The sequence below is a fragment of the Melanotaenia boesemani genome, chromosome 11, assembly GCF_017639745.1.
Source record: "Melanotaenia boesemani isolate fMelBoe1 chromosome 11, fMelBoe1.pri, whole genome shotgun sequence".
Taxonomy (NCBI): domain Eukaryota; kingdom Metazoa; phylum Chordata; class Actinopteri; order Atheriniformes; family Melanotaeniidae; genus Melanotaenia; species Melanotaenia boesemani.
The window spans coordinates 30725678-30753402 of NC_055692.1; the positions used below are offsets into that span (position 1 = coordinate 30725678).

The following is a 27725-nucleotide window of genomic DNA, read 5'->3' on the forward strand; positions in this document are numbered from 1 at the left end:
TGGTAAAATTCCTTGTCAAGTGTGAATGCAAAAGCTGCACCGTCAGACAGAAAATATCTGTTGTTTTTTTACACATTTAAAGGTACAGTCTATTAAGAATTACTGACATCTAGTGGTAAAGATGGGAACAGACCTGCCAAGCACAGTTGTCAAGCAGTGAACAAAATTTCTCCAGACATAAGCATGCTTACGAGTGCATCCTCTGGCTTCAGGTGCAGCGACAACTGGACTCCAGGTACTACTTCAACATTGTAAAAGTGTACTGTCTTCTTCTATGTGCCTTTCAAGGTGTAACTTACCTCAAATGGTGCCCAAGAAACACAGTTTTTATTGATATTTTTCTGTCATTTGACATTTGAGGTTGCTACACGCTCCTTTAAGCTTGTTGAACAGTTTGTATTATACTTATTAGAGTTTAACTGCACCAACATCACAGTCCTTAATTAGATGACTAAACAGGGAGTTTATTTAACCCGAGGGCATCGTCTGTACATGTAGCCGTTGTTTGTCAAAACACAAGCTGAACTATCACACAAAAATCTAAGAAGATCTAAGAATTAAAGTTCCTATGAAGCTTATAAATATCCAGCACTGGTGGTGCTGGATGGGAACAGCTTGGTCCATGTTGAAAGTAATGATGAATACGTTAAGTCTGATTTAATAAGATCTGTTTCAAAATGTTGCAGAAAAGCATTAGTGAGATGATTCATACATGTGCTCGACTTTCGAAGCAACATCTTTCAGTTGGACGCCTGGTTTATGCGTGTTTTCAGGGTTAAGTTGAGGGTGTGGGACGGTGGGATTTACTCCCGAAAGAGATATTTATGTCGTACTGTACATTTTAAAGTGTCTGTTTTAACACAAGCCATGAGTGTTAACCAAATAATTTTTTAAACCTATATAAAAAAAACAGTGACGAAATCCTGGAATAACATTTAAAAATGAAGTCGCATAAATCAGTGGATGGGACAGAGGGGGAGTGTAGCTTCCCTGTCTGATATTGTCTGATGCACCATTTTTCAAAAAGCGCTGTGTCCAGAAGAGCAAAAGTAAAGAAAGAAAAAAAACATTGTGACTTGCAGTGGGAAATATCATCACAGAAACTGGGATTGAACCCAAAAAAAATTTCTCCTGGGCAGCATGGACCTTGAAGATGAATCCCAGACACCTAATATTCACCAGTATTATTCACACCAGATATCACATATATCTGTTGTGAGCAAACCATCTATAGGCTGCCAAATGCAATCCCTTTGTTTTTATTATTTTTAACTAATAGAGCTCTGGTGCACAGGATGCACGTGCATGGAAGAGAAACAACATTTGAAGTCAGCACCAAAGACGACTGACCTACGCCTAAGTTCTCTTTGGCGTTGACCTGCCACTGTCCAGAATGCAGCCTTGCAAAGCAAGGCTTTGTGTCCACACGGGAACTACATTGTCAGTTATTTCTCCCAGACCAGACACATCATTCTCACCTGGCACAGCACAAAGACAACAAACAAACAGCAGTGTCCTGGGGCCTCATTTATCAAGCTGGCATAGGAACAAAAACCGGCGTACGTCAATTATAGTCAACTTTTGGGATTTATGAAAACCAAACTTGATGGGAAAATATTCCTACCTCCATGCAACTCTTACCCAGGCATACGCACAGAATCTAGAAAAACGGGAAACAGCGACACCAAAGGTACAGAAAAAAATCAAGGAAATTATGTGAAATTTGAGAGATTTGTGTACAAGCAACTATTACCTTTTACACCACGTTAGATATGAAGCTGTTCGCAGAAATGAATAAAGACACACACTCAGGAAAAAAAAAAACAGGATTTCCAGGAAAAAGGGAGATAATAAGAACCTCAACCACTAACATATGTTCTGACATTTCAAAACAAAACTTACATGTTATAAAATCCATGCAGCTAAATAAGGTGACAGTCTGCTGCCAGCATGTAGCAGTCTGTGTGAAAAGTAGCTTTGGTCCTTCACTCCAGCAGAGCGGGATGCAGACTGGAGGATGGAGGTCTAGAAGTGATGCAACCCTAATGAAACACACAAGAGGAGGATTTCCTTTTATTTATTTATTTTTACACAATGCTTTTTTCCTTAACCTATCCTGTCCAGCATCATAGCAAGCAAAATGATAATCTGGTTGCTGTATCGTGCTGAACAAATTTGCTCTGCCAAGGGGAGGCCTATGGGTAAGACTCCTCTTGATAATCTGATTCATTTATTTATTTATTTACTTTGAATCAGGGAATCTATGTAATCTTACTGGACCTGACTGGAAAAAGAAGGAAGACAGCAAAAAGAAGCAAAAGGGAAAGAAGAAAGGAGACAAAAACATCACAGACAAAAGGCAACAACCCTTCAATCCACACCATAACAAACTGTAACACCTGTTCATAAACACCAGAAAATTTCCTACAACTTTTACATAAAAAACAGAGCTGCTAGTCATTAAGAGTTCTTAAATAATAACCAAATCAAAAAGACATATCACAAAAGTAGCACAACGACCAGATACTAACTCACAGCAAAAAAAAGAAGAATTATCGCTTTGTATATAAACCCACTGGACAACTCAGTGACTGTGTCAGCATGTAGAGGATGAGGAGTAAGAAGTGATCAGTGATGAGGAGTGGTGAGTGAGATGGTGCAAATACAACCACGCCTCTACAGAGGTCAGAGGCAGACCAGGGCAGCCTCTATATATATATATTAAAAAAAAAAAAAAAAGAAAAGCTCAATGCTTTTTTTAATTGTTGTCCTAATTTCTGTCCAGATGGTCTTTATTTCTTCCTTGTCCACCTGGTTAATAGCGGTGATTGTGTCCCTCTGCACTGCCCACCCAGCTGGAACACCCAGCATCTAGAAAGAAATATTATTTAACACTAAATAAACTGCTATCAACCTCAGATGTATCTGTACATATCTATTTTATAAATGAAAAGAAATAACTACATTTCCAGCATCATTACTGTCATTTAGGAGACACTTTTCTCCAAAGCGATTCACCCCTGTTGGATTCGAACTTCATGGTAGACCAGTGCTCTACTGCCTGAGATATCCAGCCTAATGTTCGATGCCTCCGGCGTGTCTTTCCTTCTGACAATGTGTTGACAGCGTCTGCTGCCACTATTCTGCCTTTCTCACACAAGTAAAGCACATGCTGTGCCCACCACTTAAACATTTTTACGTTTTTTAACATGGTCCAGGATTTCTCTCTCACAAAATTCTGCTTCTTTCCCTTTTTTTCCCTCCCGAGCCATCATAGAAATGATTTGAAGAATATGTATCACAGGCGTCCACCTGACCATTTAAAGCCACCATGTGGGCGTGGGAAGGCTTTCTCTCGTACGCCCGCTTTAGAGTTGATTCTGATTTATGAACGGAAACAGGCGCATGCTTTGATAAATCTGAAGTGCACAGCATTTCCTTTTTGCTCAGCAAATACCACCTGTAGTTTGCTTTCCTACGCATAGTTTTATAAATAAGGCCCCTGGTCTCCAAAGGATGTAAACTACTGTGGCAACAGGAAAAAGACAACATTCATCATTCATGTTTTAAAGTTACATGCTAAGTGATAGATATTTGTCAAACTTTGTTCACATAGACAAATTTTCTGCATTAAAAAAAAAAAACTCAGAAATTAGAGCCCAGGATTTAGATATGATGGACCTGATTGCTGAGCAGTGTTTTTCCTTCCTGAACCTAGTTTTACACAAGACTGCAACAGCATTATGCCTCAGAGAGGGGTCCATATCAACTGTGCTTGGTCGATTTGTTATCAATGGAAATTTGAAAATGTAGCTCAGTTTACATGGAGCACTTTTAATCTGATCGAACATCCAGTCAGAATAAAAATGCCTCATATCAGCTGATCCGATCGGCTTTGTTTAGAAGGAATTTTCATTCCGATCAAGAGGGGTAGTTTAAAGCTTTTCAAGATTGGATCAGGAGGACAAAAATAACTACGTTTACGCTCGTTCCGATTGTTTTTGTGGTGGATGTTGTCTCTGCGCATGCTTGAACCACGTGGGAGTTATGTGATGTAATGAGTTTCAGGGAAGATTTAAGGATTATTGACTGTTTCGACAGTGAAGAGGTTAAAAAAAAACTTCTTTTGAACTAGTAAGCACTGCACATTTCAAAAATATTACACTCATATTAAATCTGTCCATCATGTAAATACAACTGACTGGATCATTATCCAGCGTCCATGTCAGCTGGAATCTCCGATCAGATTGATTTCAGTCGGATAGATGAAATATTTGTCCATGTCAGAATCAGAATCAGAATCAGAATACTTTATTAATCCCTTTGGAATTCCTCAGGGAAATTGTGTTTCCAGTACAACCCATCCAAAACTAGACAATAACAACATATAACACAAACAGGATCAGGCATACTGAGGCAGCAGCCGTTTCTACAGCGTTCCTTTGTCTTAGAAATAGGAGAAAGGTAACATTAGGGGAGTAAGATGTAGCTGGAGAGGATAAAAAAAGGCATCTCCACACTGGGCCTAAGGGCCCATTATTGAGATACAAAAAACACTCCTCAATACATAAAGAACATAACTCAGACATTCACAACGTCAGAAACACGTGGCGGGGGGTCTCCCATCTCCCATCTCCCATCTCCCATCGCAGCAAGTGCAGACGCAGCTGAGCGCGTCCAATCAACCCGCCGCCCGTGAGTGGAGGGAGGGGGGAAAAGGTACAGCCCAGGCAGTGAATCACGGGGAGGTGTATCTGTAGTGGTGTACTTGAGTGTGGTGCGAGTGTGTGCGTAGTAAGTGAGCATGTGAACTTTGCCCCAGTTCTCCACCCCAGTCTCTGCCGCCTGATGATAGTGGGCATCCTTGGGAGCTGATCCAGGTTAAAGTCCATCGCCCGTGAGGAGGGTGAGCATCCGTCAACAAAACATTCCAGGGAGCTTTTAACCAGCCATCCAAAGCCAGTACAGGGAGCCGAATTTGGTAACAGCATTTGTTTTGGTTCAGGCCAGAGCTGTTTCGTCTGCCTTGAGTCTATCAGTGGTCCCACTGGTGACTCCAATCATCCGAATTGTGGGTCAATTTCCATCCAGCCGAGCCGACAACTTCTCCAAGTTGGTGACCACCTTACGTACAAGCTCAGAAATCACAACCAGTTTGCCATCCAGAGCTTGAATAGCATCCAGTTTACGATTTAGCTCCTGCAACGCCAAAGTCTGATTGTTCATAGCTTGGCACACACCAGCACAGAAATCCGGCAGCTTGCCAGTGACCGCTGGCAGTGTCCGAATTTTGCGATATGCCAGGAAACCGCCCGCTCCAAACAGCAGAAACCCAGTTATCATGAATCCGAATGTATAGATGTCTTCAGCGTCCTCGACAGACAGGATCGACAGGCACATGGCACATGTAAACGTAGCTAGTGTTGTGTGTGGTATTGTGAGCTTCTTTTCCTTTGTGTGCTAGTGTGAGCTCTCAGGCTATTTACTTTACACTCTCTAATATAATTTTAACATGTTTCAGGTTTGAGTTAAAAGCAAGTTTATATGTACCTGAAAACAATGCAGCAAGCTCAAATAAGGCATATCCAATGGCAGATGTGGGCTGAGAGGAGTTGAGTGGCTCATTCCACCCTCTAAGGGAACACAGACTAAGCAGACTGAAGCCTAAAAATACATTTTTAAAATAAAAATCTATGACACTACATCAAGCTGCACAAGTATTTGTCTCAGAATTAATTTTAATACAATCGGATGAAATCAATAACACAATCATTATAACTGTTGCACAAGCATCCTCTTCCCTCATACGTTCCCGTTTACAAATATTGCAAGTAGCCTACTACTGTCATTACAGATTGGTATACTTTAAATTACGCCATAATCTTGTTACCTAAACCACTGTTACCTAACAGCCCCATTTTCTCATTTATATGAATGACAGAAGAGGATATTAGCATATGGTAGAAAACGTTTCCTTTATTGAACACTTAATTAAAAATGAGACAGGGATGACAGACGTGCAGTCAGGAAGACCTGTCAACATTTTCCTTCTGATGCATCTGACACCCAAAGCCAGTGGATGGTGCTCTTTGACTGTCTCAAATGTTTCAACACAGTGAGGAGATTTCAGGCAGTTGTGTCAAAGTTGACTCGATGTTTCTTCTGCTTCTTCCCTAGGGAGTGTGTGCCTGGTACAGCCTAGGGAACCAGACACACAAACTGCCAGCATGCAGCAGAACCACCAAAGAGGCATTAACAACCAAGGACACACTGAAGTGCAAACCTGCCCAGCTGTAAAGGCATTCTGTCCCACCCAACAGTTAGTGCCACACAAGCCACTACTGGGGGATGCAAAGTGGGAGAGAGGAGATCCTACTCCACCACTCATGTTATTGTACAACTTTGTGCATGTAAAAAAAAAAAACAAAAAAAAAATAAAACACTGGCTTTCACTTTGAAATCGTTAAGAGATAACTTCTGGACTCAGTCCAGCAGAAACAGTTACATGTAGTGTGTGTTTTCATGTGGATAAATAATTTTTCGTAAATGGTGATGAGGGTGATTTTTTTCTTTTTTTTTTTTTTTGTTTGGGGGGGGATAAATAAGAAAGGAAATACCTTGCTTTTAAAAAATAATACTTACCTCTACTCAGTATGGCCTAAACTCTATTGAACGGTTTCCTTTTTTTTTTTTTTTGCTTTTCTGTTACTATTTTATTAACACTTATGATACAACACTGGAACAGCCAGTACAGACACAGTGAGGAATGAGATGATGTCATGGCCTGCACCTTTTCCTACACTATGAATTTATCAAACCAACCTGCTTTTGTAAAAAAGAAAATAAATAAAACCACATCAATGAATTTTTATTACCTTCCAGGGCTTTGCTTAGGCGATATAGATGCATGTCAAAGGACTGAGTAAATGTATTGTGCAGTAAAATGGTGGTGAAAGTCAGTTTCGGTGGGTTTACCCTCCCCCGTATCCTGGTCATAACTTTTCCGTGTAAGAGCTGCTTGTGCTTTATTGGGGGAACAACTGATGAAATTCACCTGAGATTTTTGGCTTTGGAAGCTTGAGAGGCCTTATTGAGCAACAAGTGGACTTTTCTGCCACGAGGGATGGATTCAGCTGGTTTGGAGCCAGGAAGCTCTTTTCTCATGCATCATTTGAAGCTCTGTGTAGCCGATTAATTTGATGTAAACATGCCTTGTGTATGTCACAGCAGTTGTATTCCCAGATAGTTTGTTATTCTTTAAGCTTTGGAGGTAGTAAACTAATCAAATTCATTATGTTGTGGGTACAGATCACACAAATACATGCTTTGCAGGAAAGTAGGGCAGATTTATTTTTGTATTTGATCTACTACATAACCATATATCTGGTGGAAATTAAATATACTTTTATTATAAATGTTGCCTTCTGGATCCTGTTAAACTCAATTGGTACCAATAGATAATTGTCCTGAGGAATCAATCATCTAAAACATTTTAAGATCAGGTCACTAAAGTTGATCCAGCTGCTTCCGTTGAAAAACAGCTTCAGAATACCTGCTGTGGCTGTTTCTGACAAGACTTCACAGTTTTTAATGACAATCATAAATCCTAACCACATGTTTTTACAGCCTGTGGCTGGTCACTTGTGATTGATGGTCAGTGAAGTGTACCCCAAACCAGAAAGGCCATGTTGACACTGGCAACACACAACTTTATCCAGAGAGCCACTGCCTCTCACATCCTCACCCAAGTCCACTGACAAAGACAATAAGCCTCAGTGAACGGTTTTTGAAGAGGAAGGGGTTTAACGGCTTGCTGAAAGCTATAAAATAAAGTCAGATTGAATCAAATATCCAGCACAGCTGCAATGAGTTTTGTCCTCTAATTCCTAATGCTGCAAATTCCTGATTTGATTATAATTTTTCTTGATCAGACAAAGACATACTCACCAATCAGTTCATGTTTACTGCAAATATCTGCTCCCCTTCCTGAGTGAGGAATAAGAATCCTGCATAGCGGGAGTTATTTCGGGGATGTGATCCAGGACTGCAGGAATATAGTTACTGGAACAGCAAACTTACAATGACATCACCCTCTTAAAACTAATGGCTATTATTCAAAAACATATGGCTGCCGGCCACATGTGTAGTCCTCCCCTCTCACTCAGCACACACACACACACACACACACACACACACACACACACACACACACACACACACACACACACACACACACACACACACACACACACACACCTTCTCCAGCTCCCTTGTAGACTTGTGTGAGCAAGGAAACAATTGCTTCTCTGTTTAATTTTTCTTTCAGGTTATCCCCGATTCTGTCTGGATTTTGATGTCTGTTCAAGTCATAACCACATTCTGCAAGCACCACAAACAACAAGCAAACTGACTGCAAAAAAATCAATATGAATGATTTGCCTATTTGAGCTGTGATCTCAGGATTCCAGCAGAATCCAGTCTGTAATGCCTCTGCAGACTCATCCCTCCTCCTTGAGTGTGCAGACAGGACTGAGACATTGACCACTAGCTCTGTGGCTTAGGGGTCATCGACAGAGCCAACAAGGCACTTCTGTATTTCAATGACTATAAATTTATGCAGTAGCACACACAGAGGGAGCTGTAGAAATATCAATGTTGTATTTAAAGTTCTTAAACATCAGTCCAGCCTGTGTTAAAGAGGACATATTTTATATGCACGGCCACAGGAAATCATTTGAACATTATCTGATTTGTGTGCATATTCTTGATTTGTGACTGTGCACATTATGGCTGACTGAGCTGCCAACACAAAATCCTCCAAAATGACCCTTTTAAACTGCTGATTTCTGACTGTGCATCATAAAACACAGTATATAGCTATACCATAAAATACAAAGGATGGTTTTACAACAGCTGGGGGAAATGGCTGCAGCTTTGAAGGCACATACATGGACTGAGAACAGAAAACAGTCTTACTTTTTAAATCCTCAAGGCTCAGCTATGGTTCAAAGATCCATAAAAAAACAACAACAAACAAAACAGAAAAAGTAAAAACAAAACATTTGGTTCTAATGAAGATAACATGAAACAAAGCTGCCAAAGATTAACTAGCTGCCAAATATTTTTGTTGGAAGTTTCAATAAAACTATTCTGTCTCCTCATATTAATGTGAGGATTTAACTGACCGTGGTGTCCAAAAAGTTTCCTAGAGAGGTCTGAAATGCAGAGAAGGGAACCAGGAAACTATTCTCTCTTTTGGGACAGAGTTCGGTGTGATCTCATTGTTTGGAATGTCTTCTTGGGGCTGTTTTCTTAAACATCAGAAATGTTATTGTCCATGGTATTAACGTGAAATAACATTAAGAATATTATTTGTCCTATTATCTGTATTTAAAAGTTGGTCATGAAGTGCCCATAATGTGCAATACCATTGATGACCACAAGGAGCTGGCTTCAATAGAATCCCCTTTAAAGAATACCAATTGTTCTCATTAAATAGTGAGTCAATCCATTTCTCATAAGATGTTGTGGAAATATTAGTATTATTTACTCCTCTGAAAAGTGTATTGGTGGTGATTTTTTAAATGATTTTTAAAAAAGAAGCTGATATAAGCTGATTTTTGCCCAATCAGGTTTTGACTATCCAGCTCAGCCCTCTTACCAAATGTACAAAAATGTGCATAGAATGAATGCAGAGGATGAACTAAAGGCTCTGTCCATATGTGTATTTAATATGGCGTGAAAATGAGTGTGCAAATGAGTGAATGTGGCTTGTAGTGTAAAAGTACTTTGAGTAGTCAAAAAACAATAAAAGTGCTATAAAAGGGCAGTCCATTTACAGCGCCCCCAGTTTACAAGGTACAAAGTAAAATTTTAAAATGCCACCTTGAAGTGCTGAAAAGCAAACTTCTGTCATGTGATGCCTAGCTATCATTTCACCCCTTATATTGATACCTGTTATATTGATACCAGTTTGAATGATAGACATACATTCATAACACTGGATTAAGTGTTGTGAATGTAAATTAAATACAGTTGTCCCCAAAAGCTTGTAACAGGGAAAGCGAGAATAACTGAGAGAGTTTCGGTACTCTGATCATTTCTGTAATTTCTGTATTTCCTTTATTTCAGGAGCTGGTGGGGTTTGCTTTTTATACTTGTTTATAGACAGCCAAAGAGCAAACGCAAAAGAAATTGTCCATCATGCATGTGTTTCATTACATCACTAACATCCAACCTCATGTGACACAAGTTGAAGATGTTCTTTGGAACCACCTCCTCCTCTCAGGCATTTGTGTACATGTCTATGAGTTTCAAAGATCCAAGAATTGGGAATATCTTATTCTTTGTGATAACACTTCTCCTTCTTCTTCAAGGGAGATGAGTTATATTGTTGTACAGCAATCTTTAAGTCATACTACACTTTTTCTATCAAATTTTCTAGGCTTCCCATTTAGCTCTTGCTTTAGCTAAATGTTATTGCTTAGGATGTTTTATTCTAAAATGTAATTTCTATCCAAGTCTCAATTCTCTGAAAGAGTGAAACAGATTTTAGGAAATACAGGGAAAATGTGCTCGTATTTGTACTCCCAAAAGGCTGCACATTAAAGGTTTCTTGACTGACTCCCAATGTATTCTGTGTTCCCCAGGGGCTCCTGGGACCTTTTTACATTTTTTATGAGCCACAGAGAAGTTGATTGCCATAATATGTAACCACACCCAACAAACTTCTCATTAATAACAAATGGATCCTAAAATTTCTTTACTGCTTTTGTTTTTCTCCATTGAAGCCTGGCAAGGTTTGGGTTGGATTTTTTTTTTTATGTTCTTATTTTGCATTTTTGGTATTAAATTCATTGCATCACTAACACTGTTTTTAATTCTGACCAATTTCCCAGATTTTGCCTGAGTTAAGAAATACGCTAAGTTCCAAGTGGCCTATTAATAAATGTATATTGCCCATATAGAAAATTATGAAATGGCCACCAAACACACACTATGCCTCAAAGAAAGTGCGTATTGTGTATATATTTGTGGTGTCTTGTCAAAGAGCAAAATTAATACTTTCTTAGCAACTGATGTGGAACCAATGAGCTTTGACAGTCTGAGGTTTGCAGAAGACTTTTGTTAAGGCAGCTGTAGTAATGATTAGAAAACAAAATCCACATCTGAGATCAATTTTCCAATAGCAAAGCCATTACTGTAACCAGATGGGCAAAATGTGAGTGTGTTTGATATTTCCTGTTTTTTAACGAGCATTTTTATTGACAGACTGGTTTCATGATTTTTTTTTGTTTATGAATGTTGAGACATGACAGATTCCAACTCATAAAACCATTCACATTAAGACTTTTGTTACTGAAATACTAAGCTTTATGTTTCTTGCAGCAGCTAGATACTGTGGAGAAATTTGGATTATCTACACATTCTTGTATTAATATCCATGGTTCAAATGAAATGGCATATAAAAGTTATGCCTATTAAATGTGAAAACACCATCCAATGCCATAAGCTTTGTAAAAACATTTTGTTTTTTCCCTGACAGCTGATCAGACAGCTCTGTCCTTGGGTTAAGAAAGCATAGTAGTTCACTATCAGCATCAACTCTCAGTGGTGTATAACTTGGGATTAGCATTTTTACGCTACATACCAAGCCTGTGAAACTACAGTGAACTTGAATCTGAAGACACCCAAACATTATTCAAGGAATGGGAGGTAAAAACATGCCTGTATGAAAAAAAAAATCCTCTGGTGTAAAGATCTGGCAACATAATGGTTTATTTTTCATGGAGCGTGAAACTGTTAGTTTGAAGCAGCTCTGTTTGACAGAGCCGTCAAAGCAGAAGCAGGCTGTTTTGGCAGTTTTTACTCCACATTGTTTTAACAATGTCACACATCCCGTGCAAAGACCAAAATGAGGGCTTACAGAGAGATAAGAGCTATGACAGTTGGATGGCAAGATAATTTCAAGATGCCAGATAGAGGTATTGGAGATAGCTTTTACTCCTAAAAAACCTGCTTCTAACTTTTAGAAAGAGGTCGTAGTTGCGTACAGTCCACTCATTCAGATTGCATTAACATTTTCAATAAACTGACAATTAAATGTGCAAGATAAGTATTTTGTAATGCAGGGTGCTGCCAAGATAAACGTGGTAGCGGTTATTGGTAGATTAGATCGAGAACAAGTTGACTCGCAGGATCAAACTCTCAAGAAACTCTCAGGCACAGTAATGGAGCGTTTAAGTTCCAGTTCATGTTGTGAATATAAAAGAAAAGCAAAACAACGTCAATGAAACTAAATCAACTAAAAAGCTGAAGCTTGCTTGGAAACTTAGGTTATGATACATCAGAACCAAGCAATGCTGTACTGTGATTTTATGATGAAATAAGTGACACAAGTTTCTTTTTCCATATTTATGTAAAATTAATATGTACATGTAATAAGCAGCAATGAATGCCGACATTCAAATCTGAAACAAAAGAGTGCTAAAAAAAAGGGACCAGAGACACTAAAGTGGTACAGACCAGAACACATAGTTAACATACGCTTTTGCACTTTTAAACATATATGACAAGGCATGTACCGTTACTGATTAATACTGATCCTTGCTACCGGATGTATAAAAATGGAAAAGTGGTAAAAAAGAAAACTGAGCCAGAATCAAGAAAACTGCGATGCAGACCTGCATGCTGTCTTGTGATGCAGACTGGTGGTTATGCGTCTGAGATTTTCAAGTAAAGAAAGACATGTTTGCAAATGCTGATAGAGCAGTCTTTGTTTTACACATAATGATCTCTCATATCCTCCACTTGGCTGTAAAAGCTCAATGTCAATTATTTCATTGATGATCTAAGAATTATTATGTGATCAGAAAGATTTTTTTAAAGGATAACTGGGCATTTTTCTTGCTAGGACCCAACTAGCATATGATTAATATGCATTAGCATAAAGACTGATAGCAGGGGAACAAGCTAGCTCGACCATTTCCTCAAAAAGAAAAAAAATAATACATTTTGGTTACATACAAAAAGGTACAAATTAAAATTTCTGTTTTGATTTTATTTTTGGACAGGGGGAAACTTGTTTTTTTTTTTTTTTAACCTCCCTGCTAATTTTTATGCTTGTACACTCTGCAAACACAAAAAAGGTATAAACCTTTTGTTTTCAGACTTAATTGTTCCATGATATCCAACCAATCTTCTGACCTGTACAGACTCTACACTACATGTGTATTAGGCCTTTTCTTTAAGCTCAAAGTGAAAAAGGAAAACTTAAACTTTTACTTAGTTTGTAATGGCATCACTCACCACATTCAGCTAAAACTGAACACTGGACATTCCAAGGTATATCAGTAAATACACAAAGATATATAGATATATAAACAGGACAATAGAAAGCAAAGTTTGGGAATGCTTCTTGTGCAAGTTCACATGTAGGATGAGACGCAACCAGGAATTGGGCTGTAGGTCAAATTATTTGAAGACGGTCTCAAACACGGGACATTTGTAGGTATTGAGTTTTTTAATGGCCTTTTTGAACTCCTTGCTGGACTTGTCCCACTTGTGGATGCCTGTGAGCAGGTACTGCTTATCCACCTTGCGACCCATGATTAGATACTGGTTTCCCAGGTTGTCTAGCTGCTGACAGGGGCAGTCTGCACCATTCTTCAAGTACAACACAAGCTTCTTGGTGTCCTTTTTCTTCAGATTCCCCGCCTTCAACATCTTCTTCCTTTTCTGCAGAATCACCTTGCGGTCCATCTTTTCTAGCTTCACCTCCTTGATCTTGGCTTTGAAAGCTGTGGTGGAGACACAAGAGAAAAAGATGACTTCTTAAACAGAATGTTTAGTCTAAGCACAGTTCTGCTTGTGTGCAGAGATCACAGCTCTAAAGCCACAAGTTTATCACAGAGTATCAAGCCATGACAGGTTTGTGTCATCTCTTCAGGGGTAAAAGAAGAATACCAGCATGATTCCCTTTTCATTATGATGTACTTTTCCAACTCCATGTAAAATTGTTTAAACATGCATTTCTTCCACTTGACTCACACCTAATGCCTTCTAATTGAGCACATTCAAATTCACTGAATCAAACCGTCACAAGCCTAACAGCTTAACTCACTACAGTGTCTCAGTTTACATGAGTGGAACAACACAGACACTTAGACTATTGCAGTTAAATATTCAGTTTGCTGTACTGTGATCAATGTAAATGGGACTAGCAGCAGAACAAATGGTAATTTCTCCATAATGTTACACTTTGAACTTACAGTCTAAGTCACGATTAGCAGCTCTTTGTAATTCTTTTTTTTAAATCTCTTTTTGAATTAGATTGACTATAAAACCCCTGATCTTACACTACACTCTGTTTAACCTTCTAATCTCATTGTTTCCCTCATTTACCCTGTCTGAAAAGGGTGTAAGAGTCAAACTTTTTCAAAAATTTCTATTTGCCCCTATGTATTGTGTAAAGTAACTTATCCATGATAAACAGCTATATGTGTGAGGTATAAAAACTCTAGGTATGCATTAACTGACAAAAGGTGATGTTGCAATAAACCACAAACACCAACAACAACAAAAAAAAAATAAATAATAGTCTTTTGCAAGGAAGAGTCTAAATTGGGATAAATAATTTTTCATGAGAACAGATGAAAACGTTGACTTGCTTTAAGCGGAATAAGATTCAACATAACAACCTGAATTGGCTAAACAAAGCTTTTGCCTGTATCTTTTACTGTTAATTAAAGTGCAAAAGTGCTGCCCTTTCTTTCCTCCTGTATTAGGAGTGCACATGGTAGGGATTAAGACTTTTATCCCACGTCAAACGCTCTCCGTGAAGAGGCTTAGTGCTCTGAGGAATCAAAATGGGCAGCACTCATAATTAGTGAGTCATGACCAAGAAGGCCTGGCCCACACCTGAAAGGACTTCATCTTGATAAATCCTCCATCCCTGTTAATCTGGTAATGCTCTGAACTTTCTTTGCACCTTGTGTTGTTTAAGGTTTTAATCCCTTCAGTAGCAGCATACAATGAGAAGCTGACATCAAATAATTACAACAGTGCTTTGCTTTTAGCTGGAGAAACTGGGTTTACAATATTTTCCAAATGCGTTAATATAGTACTTAAGTAAATTTATAAGGTATTTTTAATGTCTATATCTCCAGGTTTGTTTTAATTGTGTGCTTTGCCTGACCTATGGCTTCTCAGCAGCCCTCAAATGGATTAAGAAGATGACTGATGATGATGATGATGAATAAATATTTATCTTAATACTCATACATGCACTTAGTAGATTTTGTATCTATACATGAACTTCTGAGAGAACTTTGACAATATAAAATGGATTGATGGTACATTTATTCCAAGACTATGTACTATTCTATTTTGTTACCACCCATAAATGTTAGGTTTAACAGTCAAACTACATGGTCAGGCTTAAGGCCCATTTACACGCAGATGGACGAACACTTTCTTCCATCTGATGTGTTGTTTATGCACGGAATTGGTGCGTTTTCAGGAGACTTGCCTGACATAGCAAACGGAGCAATACCATGGGAAACCACAGGGGTCAGTATTGAGCAGGGTAGTTGACATGCAACCAGAAGACAAGAACAAGAACTGTAGAGCTGGCGAGAGCTTTCAAAGAAAGGTGGTGTGAGTGTGTCGGGCAGTTGCAAGCAACTTTATAGCTGTACATTACTGCCACCAAAACCAACGTCAGAATGAGGGAGTTAACTCTGAACTCTGGACTGCCCACTAGTGGATGAATTGACTTCATAACCATGGCAACGTAAAAGATACATGGAAGTATTCTATTCTACAGTCATTTAGCCTACGCTTTTATCCAAAGCGACTTAAGAGAGTAAGAACAACACAAGCAAGAATTCAAACAAGATGGGACATCATAATTAAGTGATAGACTGCTTTGAGTCCAGTTGGACCCAGGTGCTTTGGCAGATTGTTCCACCACCGGGTACAACAGAGAAGAGTCTAGCTACTGATTTTGCGCCATGTTATGGTGGGAGCACTAGGCGTTTTCCGCTGGCAAAGCGTAACTGTCAAGAAAGAGTGTAGCTCTGGATTAAGGAGTGAAGGTAGACTGGAGCCATTTTGGTTATTGTTTTGTAAGCCAGTAGCAGAGATTTGAATTTGATGCGTGGTTCAATTGGAAGCCAGTGAAGAGCGATTAGCAGCGGAGTGACATGAGCTCTTTTGGGCTGGTTGAAGTCTGATCCAGACTGCAGTGCTGCTGCATTCTGGATCATGGATGCAGAGGTTTAACTGAGCATGCAGGCAGGCCAGCCAGTAAGAAGTTGCAGTAGTCAATGCATGAAATGACCAGAGCCTGGACCAGGAGCTGCGCCGTGTCTTCAGTCAGGTAGGGTCTGATCCTCCTGATGTTGTAGAGAGCAAATCGGCAAGATCGAGCAATCTAGGCAACACGTTCTTTAAAGGGCAGCTAGTTGTCTACCATGACACCAAGATTCCTGGTAGAAGACGTAGGCGTAATAGAGTCAAGCTGCATGCTTATCTGTGGCAGTAAGGAAGGATTGGCTGGAAAGACAAAAAGTTCACTCTTGGACAGATTTAGCTGAAGGTGGCGATCCTTCATCCATGCAGAGATACCAGAAAGGCATGCTGATATTAGCATCAAGACGGTTGTGTTGTCAGGTGGGAAAGAAAGGAAAAGCTGAGTGTCATCTGCATAGCTGACTGCACCGAGTGAGGAGGTGTATGTATAGAAGAGGGCCAAGCACCGAGCCCTGAGGCACCCCTGTTGTCAGCCCATGTGATCTGGACATTCCCCCTTGCCAAATACTTTGAAGTATGAAGTATGAAGGGGCGGCAACATATGACAACGTTTGAAATGAACTTGCCGTTTCGTACCGAAGTGAGCATAAATGGGCCTTCAGAATTTATGTACATAGTTAGGTTTATAGGTTCAAAAATATATGCTAAGGATTAGAAAACTAGGGAAAAAAAATACACCATACTCGGTTGAGGTGCACATCATATGACACAATATTACCCAGTACAAAATGATTGCCTAAAATAATTTGATTCAAATATATATATATATATATATATATATATATATATATATATATATATATATATATATATATATATATATTTTTAGTCTGGCAAGCCACATGGAGCATGTACCTTTGCCAGCCTGATAAGGTTCACTCTTTAACAATTCTGACCTACTTATCTGCACGTTTGCACTATAAGCATTTAAGTATTAAGATCTAAAAAGAGCATTTGCATTTATTGCTTCATAAAGGGAGAAAAGCACAAGTGAAAGAGCCAATCCTTACAATCTTTTTGTGACACTTTCAATTTATCTGGAGACAACAAGGGGGTCCTGATCACCTGGTTGGTTACTGGGCTGGTTGATTGTTTCACTTAATTATACAGCACGGCGTGATTTATTAAACTGCCACAGGGCCGTGTGATAAATCTGAGCAGTCAAGGATGAATTAAAGAGCAAAATCCTTCAAAAAAATGCATGTGATTTATAAAGACAAAGCAAAATCAACTAAAAGTCTTTGATTCAACTGATCATAACTAGTAAAGTGAATCTCTCTGAACTGTTCAAATACAAACACCATTTATTGTGAAATATTTGGAATAATTTGGATAAAAAGACTTTGATATGAGCAACAAAAAAAGCAGAGAAAAAAAAAGTTGGAAAGTCCGATTTCAGTTGTGGTGCATGAGTTTTGACCTAATTTCCACAGCAGGTTCAGATGAACAGACAGCTCCCACAGCATTGTAAACTCAGGAGGAGGGTATGTACTGCTCCCAGTTCCCAATAATGGAAACACAACTGATCCGATAAGCTGTAGTGATCAGCCCTCCAGCACAGAGCTGCGCCGTTGTTTACCACATCAGCAAAGGGTGGGAGCAATTTGGCAACGACAACAAAGTGAACCGTCTGAGGAGAGATTTTAATTGAAGGGGTACTGGAGTTTTTGGGACAATGAGGTACCGTAAAACCTTAAGCACAGGGATAAAATGCTGTGAGAACAAAGTGTTGAGTGGGATGAGCTGTAAATCTGTTACCAGCCAAGCGCCACAAATAGGATATTCATGTATGTATTTGTTAAGAAGAAGAATCATAGCAAGACACTTCAGAAATATGGGGGAGCGCCTGCCTCTACACACACTTTGCTGAGAACCTGTTACTTGTTAAAAAGGATTTTCTCTCCTGCGCCAGAACAATTTCACATCCAACAAGCTCAAGTAAAAAAAGCCGCTTTGTCTCGACATTTGCTGCTTATATCTTCAACAAACTCACAGAGCACAGAAAAGTTGAATATGCAAATTCCTGGCAAATTTGAACGGACACAACAAAACAAAAGCATCAACAACAGAACAGCTGAGAACAATTCTTTTGCAGTTTCCAGGAAGCAAAGTTTATGGTAAACAAAACGCCAGAGTGAATATTTTACGTACAATAATGTGCAGACTAATAAAGATTTTAGTTTAAGCCACTAATTTATTTTTCAGTCCTCCCTGTGGTTTTCTATCTGAGCGTTCCACCGAGAAGAGCAAGACATCTATCTGTCCTATCTACATTTGTAGTCTTCAAACAAAACAGACGGGCTTGTCTGCAACTTGGATATAAAACACAGGCTCCAAACACACGCCATTACAAACCATCCACTTTCAGTCAAGTCAAAACATTAAAATGCAATCAGAATGATGGCCTTATCTTTAGCTGATGGGATAAAACACATCATGATTAAAGCCTGGCATTTTTTTCATCTTCATATTTTCTTTTTTCTTAGGACAAGACATTAACTCATGTTTGACCTAAGCTGCTGTATATTTATATATTTATAGTTGCATTTTTCTATTTAGACCAAAGATGAATTAGGCTGGAAAAAGCAACAAACATATTTTTATTTCTGCCAGTAATATAAGCCATCGCTCATGAGGCTGCATATTAGTTGTTTTCTCTGCAAAATCAATTTTAAAATTAAGGTAACAGCAAAGTTTGATGCTTTCCAGAGGAGTTTATTTCTCCATAGGGTCAAACCTGCAAAATAAATAGCACATCATTTCATTCTCAGCCCAACAGTAAATCTGTCTGTGTATCCTCACTTGTCAGCTGGTTAGGAGAATTATGACAAGCAGGCAAAACAACATTTGTCTTCATCCAAGATGAAACAGGCCAATAATGTGCCCTTTTCGTTTTGGAAAACCAGGACACAGACTGAAAAAGGCAAGTTCCAATACCACAGCGTAAACACCAAGGCAATTCCTTAAACAAATGTAACTTTAAAGTTTTCCTGAGAACTGGTGGAGAGTCAGTTTCCAGTGTGCATCTAGTCTATGTCTGCTCGGCATGGCACCTGGAATTTAGGTTGCCGCAAGTTTTAGTTTAGCTGACAAATAAAACATGAAAGCTGAACATCTTGCATCTTGTCTACATCGTGCACATTATTCCTCAAATCCTCATGACTGCAATCCAGTTGATGTTTGTGTATTTGAATTGATTTCAGTGCTTTAAGTGTTCTTTTTAGTGCATGGGGCATCTGCATTCTGCTTGTCATATTTTCTACCACAAGCATTTTAGTGTGCAATTACAAACAGTGTCACAGACTTTTCGGAGTAAATCACTAATAAAAGCTGCTGGGTTCCTTGCGTAAGATTCATAAATTTCCACAAGTGCCTCCATCAGCTTCAGACACGCTTTCCTGATTTGTTATGGATGTTTTAAGGTTGCTTTCCCTTCCAGTTGCACTGAGGCACTCCGGCAAACAAACTGGCAACAGGATAATTTCACATGATTTAATACCTGTCAAAAATGTCTCAATAAATGTTGACTTGTTTAAAAAAAATCAATTTTCATCTATTTTCCTCCCTGACCTAGAACATGCAAACATGACTAAGGCATCTCTTTCAAAAGGTAACTATTGATTCATAGTGATTGATTTATTCACTCATTCCTTTATAAGTTTCTATCAAAGCTTTCTATCTTACAGTATGTACCCCCGCCCCCCAAAAAAACACAGCAAAACAATCCATTTTCAATTGTTTAAAGAAAATGTGTAAACCATGAAATTAACTATGAGTAATTTCAACCATATTTCAAAACCAGACCTGTCCTGCTCTAACAACCTTTATTCTATGTTCACTGGTTCTTAAATCAAGATAACGTAACTTCAAGCTAACTGAACTTCAAACTAACACAACTTCAAGCTAATGTCTGTTAAACTTTGCTAACTGAAAATTTTTAATCAGTTGTGTTGGAAAAACTAATAAATTTTGTCTAACATAATTTTTCATGTTTATTTGTTAAGCTCACATATTTCACTTATGCTATGCTAGCATAAATGAAAACAATATGGCTAACTGAAAGGGCAATAAGACAAGTTTGAAACTGAATATTAGGATTTATTAGGATTCTTAAGCTTTTAAATAGATTTCTCACAAAAAAATGTCAGCCCGAATACACACTCATCTTTATTAGTCTATATCAGGTTGTAGCATTACACGTTTTACCGAAGACCTTTTATGTGTGCACAAGTAAACATGACTATGTTATCTCTGATCCAAAATGAGTCAAGATTTAATCAAATCTGTTCTAAATGCTTTTGAGATTATTTATTGTTAAAATTGTTGCTTAGTATAACATGGATAGACCTCCATTTGCAGAAGGAACTCTACAACAGCAGTTAACCCAGACAGCAAAACAAACATCCCACTTTACTACTGCCACATAAAGACTTCAATGACCCCAATTCATTAGTCACACACCACCATCCTTTTCTTAACCAGGCAGGCCCAGATTATTTTTAAGAAAGACAAGACAAAACAAACCATGCTTTTGATTTGTACTTAGACATTTGATGCATTTCAAAGTATGTGTGACTGGTATTGTTTGTGTTACGTGGGTGCTGAGTGGATGCTTACCAAACTCGCTGGCACACATGTGCTCCAGCATGGCGTCTGTTTTCATTTCATTGTCACATGGAGGGCAGACGGCAGGGTTTCCTGTAGAGAAAAAATAAGCAATGGGAATATAAAAAAGGAAAAAAAAAAATCTAATGCAGCAACAGATACCTTAATTACCGGCACCTCATTTGGAAAGAGAGCAAAAGTCAAAACTGAAACACAAAAGAATTAAATCCTCCAATTTCTCTGCATGCAGAGATCCTGTCTAGTGTCTGGTGTCAGTCACCTTGTATCTTGGGTTTCATGTTCGGATGACCTGACCTCAGTGAGGAATGTCTTCAGCTTTTATAGCCGGTTGTAACTAAGAGTGACACTTAAAACTTCATTACTTTCTTCTCTATAACACCACTTTTCAACCTAAGTGTACAATATGTTCAAACATATTTAACATTTATAAGGAAGATATATCACTAACCAGCTCAAGCTTACAGGAATGTTTTGGCATTTCAAGTGATTCTCACTCCAAGAGACAAACCAAGAGAGCCAAATTGTGGTTTTGCCAAGAAGTAATTGATACCAATGAATGCTTTACCAACACAATTTTTCCCTTTTTTCCCTTAACAATAGAAAAACTATCACTTCATGCCAGACAGCTGAACTTACTTTTCCAAACAAGCTTGGGCCTTTGTAATGATCGCAGAGTGGCGCAGCACTGATTCTTAAAAAGTCTGCAATACGTTGACCCAACATGGACCAGGACTGATTGAGTCAAGAGAGGAACTCTAATAAGCTTTGTTTCTGTTGCCAGTTGTCCATTACGCATGTTTAACATAAACTTGTGAAAGTAACAGCTAAGTGTGAAGAGTTTGTGAAAACAGACACTGTTTACTGTGTCACTGGATCCCTTTGCCTATTTAAACCTGGTTCTCCCTTAAATCCATTATCACTAACCTGGTGAGCACAGGGAAGTTGACCTCTATTAACATTCAATAATGGCAGAGGGGATTAGTCTGCTTGTGTTAATCTTTATCAACCTCAAGGAAGGAATTTGAGACTTTCCAGACTGATAGTGATAGTGGGAAACAAAACTTCACTTTTAACAGCAGGCCTGCGAGTACACAACGACTTTATTTATCACAAGTGCTGACAAATGATAGCAGGTGGCGTCAAGGGAGTGCAGAGCTCTGTGTGGTCCCTTCTTACCCTGAAAAGGAAATCTTTTTTTAGAGAAACGATATAAATCAGTAACACCCACACAGTGTCTGGTCCTGCTCCAGAAACTGCAAGGTCCACAGTCCAACCATTTAAACCCAAAATGTTAAGTGAAAACCTGTTTAAGAAATGTATTTACAGTTTTGGATTGTAATATACATAAGTTTGATGATGTGATAATGGAAAGTGCCTTCAGGTTTATGGTTTCTAAGCTCCAATGTGCACCTCAGAGCAGCTGAATGCTTAATTCAGAAGGATTCTGAATGAACCCAAGCTTTAACTTCCAAGAAAATTGTAATTTGTGTGCATTTCTAGAGGCCCCTCTGGTATGTTTTCACCTTGGCTCACAGGTGTCAGTGCTGGAAGACCATTTCTCTGGACTAAGTTAATATATCCTTTTCACTGCTGCTGCATGAAGTGTCTGTTGTGTCTGGGGAGGCTGCAGATCGGGGTGGTGGTGGGGGGCATGTGCTTGGGAACTATGTTATGAAACTGCCTCCAGACCAGTTTATGGTTCACATTATTCAGACTGTGTGTTTTCCAGAATTTCATCTTTCATCAGATTTAATGCATTTGTCAGAGAATGTGAATTAATGGATGCAGGTATCCATGTTTTTGCAGCTGGACTTCCTCCCAGCTTTGTCCTCCGCCTCAGCAAACACCTTGAAATAAATGACTACCATGTGTCAAGAGCTTTTCCAACACTGCAACATCACCCAACAAGCAAGTTCACATTAAAATCAACATTTAAGTAACAAATTATAGAGTAAAAATAAAAAAAAAACTGAGACTTTAATGGGGAAAGGGGGCACAAGGGGTAAAACAGGATCAGATCTGAGTTTTCATGGCTGAATTTTCTCCCTTTTCTCTTCCCAAAAGGTTGCATTTGGTTTGTTTGTGATTGGCTTTGCATCTGCAAATGCAACTTTACCCCTGAAACAACATTCTCAAGCCCATTTAACAACAAGGGTGTCGACTTTAACACAGCGGCAAAAGTGCTCTGTTTTTTCAATCAGTTGGAGTTAGGGAACCAGTTTAAGTGAAAAATTCTGATAAGGATAAATGTAGATCATGTATTGTTCAACCCACTCTCTCATGGTCAAAAGAAAGGAATGTGTGTCAGATTTCTAAAATTAGATCACAAACCATGTTATTTTCCAAAATAAAAGTTGCACTAAGTTTATTTTTAGATGTTGCATATTTTTACGTTGCATTTAAATGTGTCAGAGGAACAAAAGCTTTTACATGTTTGCATCGTGCAGAATAAAGATTTTGTTGAGCTTTTTTCTTTCCATATTCTTAAACCCTGGTTTACTTTTGAAGGCAATTTCTTCCATATTTTAATTTTAGCGAGAAAAGTTGAATGAGAACAGCTAAGTGAAAACATGTAAACTACATTTGCTTTGAAACCTGTGAAATTAAGCTGTAATGAAAATAGTTTTAACTGTAATAAAACTAAAAACCAAAACTTCTATAAAATCGAAGATGACCACAAAAAATCGTTTATCATATTTTTGGGTGGGGTAGGGGGTTTACCTGTAGGACTTGTAGCTTCTGTGGCATTGGGCTGCGTCATGGCAATGCACACATCATCTTGGGGAAACTTGTCACAGGTGAGCATCTCCGGCCATGGGAAGCCGAACGCCTCCATGATGGGGGTGCAGCTGTCCCGCACCGCCTCGCACAGCCAGCGGCACGGGTAGATCGGCCGCTCCAAGCACACGGGCGCAAAGAGCGAGCAGAGGAAGACCTGCGTGCCCGGGTGGCAGTTCTTGTGCACCAGAGGAACCCAGCTGCTGGCCTGCTGCTTCACCTCGCCCATGGTCTCGTGGTCCAGCAGGTTCGGGAGCAACATCTGAGTGTACCCCACGTTGTGACAGAGCCGCAGGTCGTCCGGGATCTCTATGCACTGTGGAGGCTTGCCGTAGCTGCGCCCGGCATTGTACGCATCCGACTTCCAGCCCACGTACTCGTACTCTGATGCACTGCAGGCTGACAGGAGCGCCACTGTCACAGCCAGCCGGATCATCCCCCAGAACGACGCAGAAGTAGACCTCATGTTTTTTCTTTACAATAAACGCAGACCACAGCTGTGCGCCTCGGCACTCACTTCATGAAAAAATGCAAAGTAGCAACGATGCAGAGAGAAGGCTGAGATGTGCCGAAGGATGAGGCTTACAGACGATATCCTGTGGCTGCAGCCCCGCCGCGCTCCTCCGCTGTGTTGCGCTTCTGGCTTCAGCCAAACTTTATGAAGGTGAATCGCTCCGCATGTGCCTGGTTTGGAAACGAGAGAGGATTGTAAAATGCATTCCAGCCAATCAGAGCGCGTCTGCGCCTTTCGCCACTCTGTTGTCAGTCAGAGCGCTTAATTACCCTGTGTGTAAAAACCACCCAAGAGCCTCCCTGCCAATCTTTTTACTTCTTCTTTTTTTTTTAAAGAAAAGAGATTTAATCAATCAAAATTTAACTAATTTCTTTTCTATTTCACAACATTCTGAATTTGATAGAAAACAAAATATTTTTGAACTTACAATTAAACATATACCTTTTAGGAATTTTAGAATTTTGATTTTATATATTCAAACCTCCACTTGTCATTTGACTACACACACACACACACGCACACGTGTGTGTGTGCTAGACTGTGATGAGGAACAGTAAAGCGAAATGCTGCTGTGATGCACTGGGACAAATAAAAAAAAGTTGTTTCTGTTCAGTGTTCAGTTTCTCAGCCTGGGGTTGTTGCTTGGCAACCATAGCTCCAGGAACATACACAATAAATGTCATTGTGCCATCAAGACAAGTCAGAAACACAGAATTTTAAATGAAAAAAAGTTATGTTGTGCTACTTTAACACAGTTTCTTTGTTCATTCCATTTTCCATTTGGTTATTTGTTTGTTTTTCATTTTGCTGTTGGAAGGGGAAAGCTGTCCAGGTTAATCTTGAAGCCTTTGGGCAAACAAATAGCACTGGAACATGCCTCAGAAACCACGTCCAGATCGATGCCAGCATTAAGACCAATTTATGCTATCTTTACATATGTAAATAGGTACATCTGTTTCATTTCCCTCATACTTTCATGTGTCTCTTACATTGGCATGGTTGTTATTTAATACAACCACTAAAAGGCAGTGCAGAGTTCACTACTGTGTTCCAGCGTCACTAAACATGGCAATGGTGAAGGAGATCATGATGTTCATTCTCAGAAAGAGACATGATAAGTGGCAGCGCAGTAGATGGTGGTTACATAGCAGCTTCATCTTCTTTGTTCTTTTCATGGTTTGCATGTCAGCTATAGCCTACTGCTCAACACCGACTCCACAGTTTCTGGTGGTTCTACTACGTTTGCTTAATCAGGGTACGCATCCAGAAAAGCCCTGGAAATGGACCAAATTATGCACGTAAAGGATGCAGAAAACAGACAAAAGGCTCTGTATCTGTCGTCAGCGTAGAGCACCAAAGGGCCGTAATACTACTTCTACACAAAGACTGACCTAATTTTGCTTTTAAAAAACTTTCTGTAAATACTGAATTGTTTTAAAAAATGTATGCATGAACACAAAACCACTGAAACGGATGTAAAATAAATGCCAGTTCTGTAAGTGGAGGTGTAACCCAGAACAAGATGGGGCTTGTGTTTGTCTTTATATGCCACACATGTTGTAGGCTACACAGTTTTTTAACTTCCTGCTTGCGCATCGGCGGAAAGGACAACTTTCATGCTTTTTAAGCTTTTCTGCATTTATGACCCCTCACTTTAAATCTCCAACCAGTCTTTCAATCAAGAGTCACACGAGAAAAAAGTTCTGCCCTGATGATGTTTTGAGATAATACGCTACGAGGACTCCAAAACTAAGAACCAAATTAAGTAATTTTGTTTTTGCCACCTTGAGAACAAGAACACTGGACCTCAAACACCATTATCTTCTTACAAGTTGTAAAATATTTTTACAAAGGTGACGTGATATTCTTACATTTCAGGGGACCAATCTGGTGTGTGTGCTTTAAAGCATGTGTGCAGTCTATTGCACCGAGGGAAGAACAAAGCTTTTAGGAAGACCAACAAGAGAAATAAATCCACCTTGACTGTGACTTATTCCTGGATAAATTCAGTAAATAAAAAATAGTTTCATTTTCTCCAGAGGGAAATTATAATGCTGGGACATGATCTGCAATATATGCTATTTTTTTCAATAACAAAATGTTTTGTAAAGTGTTAAAGGTTAATTAAAAATCTGACTAAAGAATTACTGATATTTTATTATTGTATTTAAACACACTTAACAGCAGAAGACAACACAAATGTAAACATAACACGACACAAATGACTGTCCACACTCAGATGTTCATAAAAATGCTCCTGTGCTCAAAGAATGCCATAATCTTCTTAAAAAGTTTGTAAATAGCATTTAAGAACAAATATTGTTGTAAGAATGGTTGGTGAATGAGGCCCAAAATGTTCGCTTCTTGCTAAGCATGTAATGGCTTTAAGAGTTTGATTCTCCAGCTCAGAACAAGGCTGAAATCTATTTACGGCATTGGGCAAGAGAAAGCAGAAGACCACACAAATGAAAAATGTAAACAAAGCAGTGTTTCTCATCTAGTCATTATTGTTCTCTTACCAGAGAAGTCTGTGTTCAGTTTAAGGACACAGCTTTGTTGGGGCCTTTTAAGAGTAGCATTGAAAACTCATAGCCTGTTGGTTGTAGAAGAAAAGAGAAAGAGACAGAAAAGATTTCAAGCTGCTGAGTAAGTGAGTGAGAAAAAATGCTGGGGTCAGATAGCGTCAACATATTCATTGACACTGCAGACATTCCTGATGGATGATAGTTGGCGTAATGTAATAGCTTTATGGTTTCTGGGATTATCCTCAGAGCAATTTCATATTGAGTTTTATGGATGACATTTAAAAATGAAACAGCAAAGGTTCTTTTCATTCCAGTGGTTCCACCAACGTTTTGCAGGATCACAGCAGAGTCCCAAGCCCTGCAGATAAACCCAAAACAGTCATGAAACAGAAACTTAACTTTTCCTGCTCATGGTCAACTCGTTTTGTTAGTTTAGTTGAGGTTTTTAAGTTGGGATGGTAGTTGAATGACAGTTTCAACCCCCCTAACCAAGTTTCAAAATGCAAACTGAACTGTCTTTAAAATGAATTCATCCTAGATCTATCAAACATTTAAATAATTTAAAATAGTGGCTTTTGGATTGTGCAGTATCTCTTTTGTACGACAAAGTATTAGGGCCACATTAAGAAAAATATTTTGTTCACAGACTTTAAGAATAAAGTTGTAATTTTATGAGAAAAAAAGTCACAATATTACAAAAAAAATAGTAATTTTATGAAAACAAACACCTAATTTTCAGAGAATAAAGTTGTAAACTTAAAATTGTACGAGTAAGTGGATAATCAAACATTCGAGAGTGCAACACAGGCATGGTTAATGTGTACGAGGGAGAATGGAGACTCTGTGTATTCAACAGAGCGTATCTTGGTCTGAAAAGCTGCAGTCAAGCCTAAGATGACCAGACGTCCCCGATTTTCAGGGACAGTCCCCGATTTGGCCGACCTGTCCCTGCTCCAAGCTGTCCCAAA

At 39.0% G+C, this 27725-nt stretch overlaps 1 protein-coding gene across 1 annotated transcript; it reads right to left on the reverse strand.

Annotated features, from left to right (window-relative positions):
- Positions 1-13026: 13026 nt before the first annotated feature.
- On the reverse strand, positions 13027-24507 carry sfrp1a (secreted frizzled-related protein 1a). The gene is made up of 3 exons (XM_041999268.1): positions 23662-24507; positions 20932-21012; positions 13027-13799 (listed from the first exon to the last, which is right to left on the reverse strand). The coding sequence occupies exons 1-3, from the start codon at positions 24182-24184 to the stop codon at positions 13474-13476; spliced, it is 930 nt and encodes a 309-aa protein (XP_041855202.1). The 5' UTR covers positions 24185-24507; the 3' UTR covers positions 13027-13473.
- Between the last annotated feature and the right edge of the window lie 3218 nt (positions 24508-27725).

Excerpts from the sequence above, each read along its gene's own strand:
- sfrp1a (XM_041999268.1), bottom strand. The coding sequence starts at position 24,184 with ATGAGGTCTACTTCTGCGTCGTTCTGGGGGATGATCCGGCTGGCTGTG. Across the intron at positions 21,013-23,661 it reads AGAAGCTACAAGTCCTACAG|GAAACCCTGCCGTCTGCCCT; the intron begins GTAAACCCCCTA and ends TTTTCTCTACAG. Across the intron at positions 13,800-20,931 it reads CATGTGTGCCAGCGAGTTTG|CTTTCAAAGCCAAGATCAAG; the intron begins GTAAGCATCCAC and ends TCTCCACCACAG.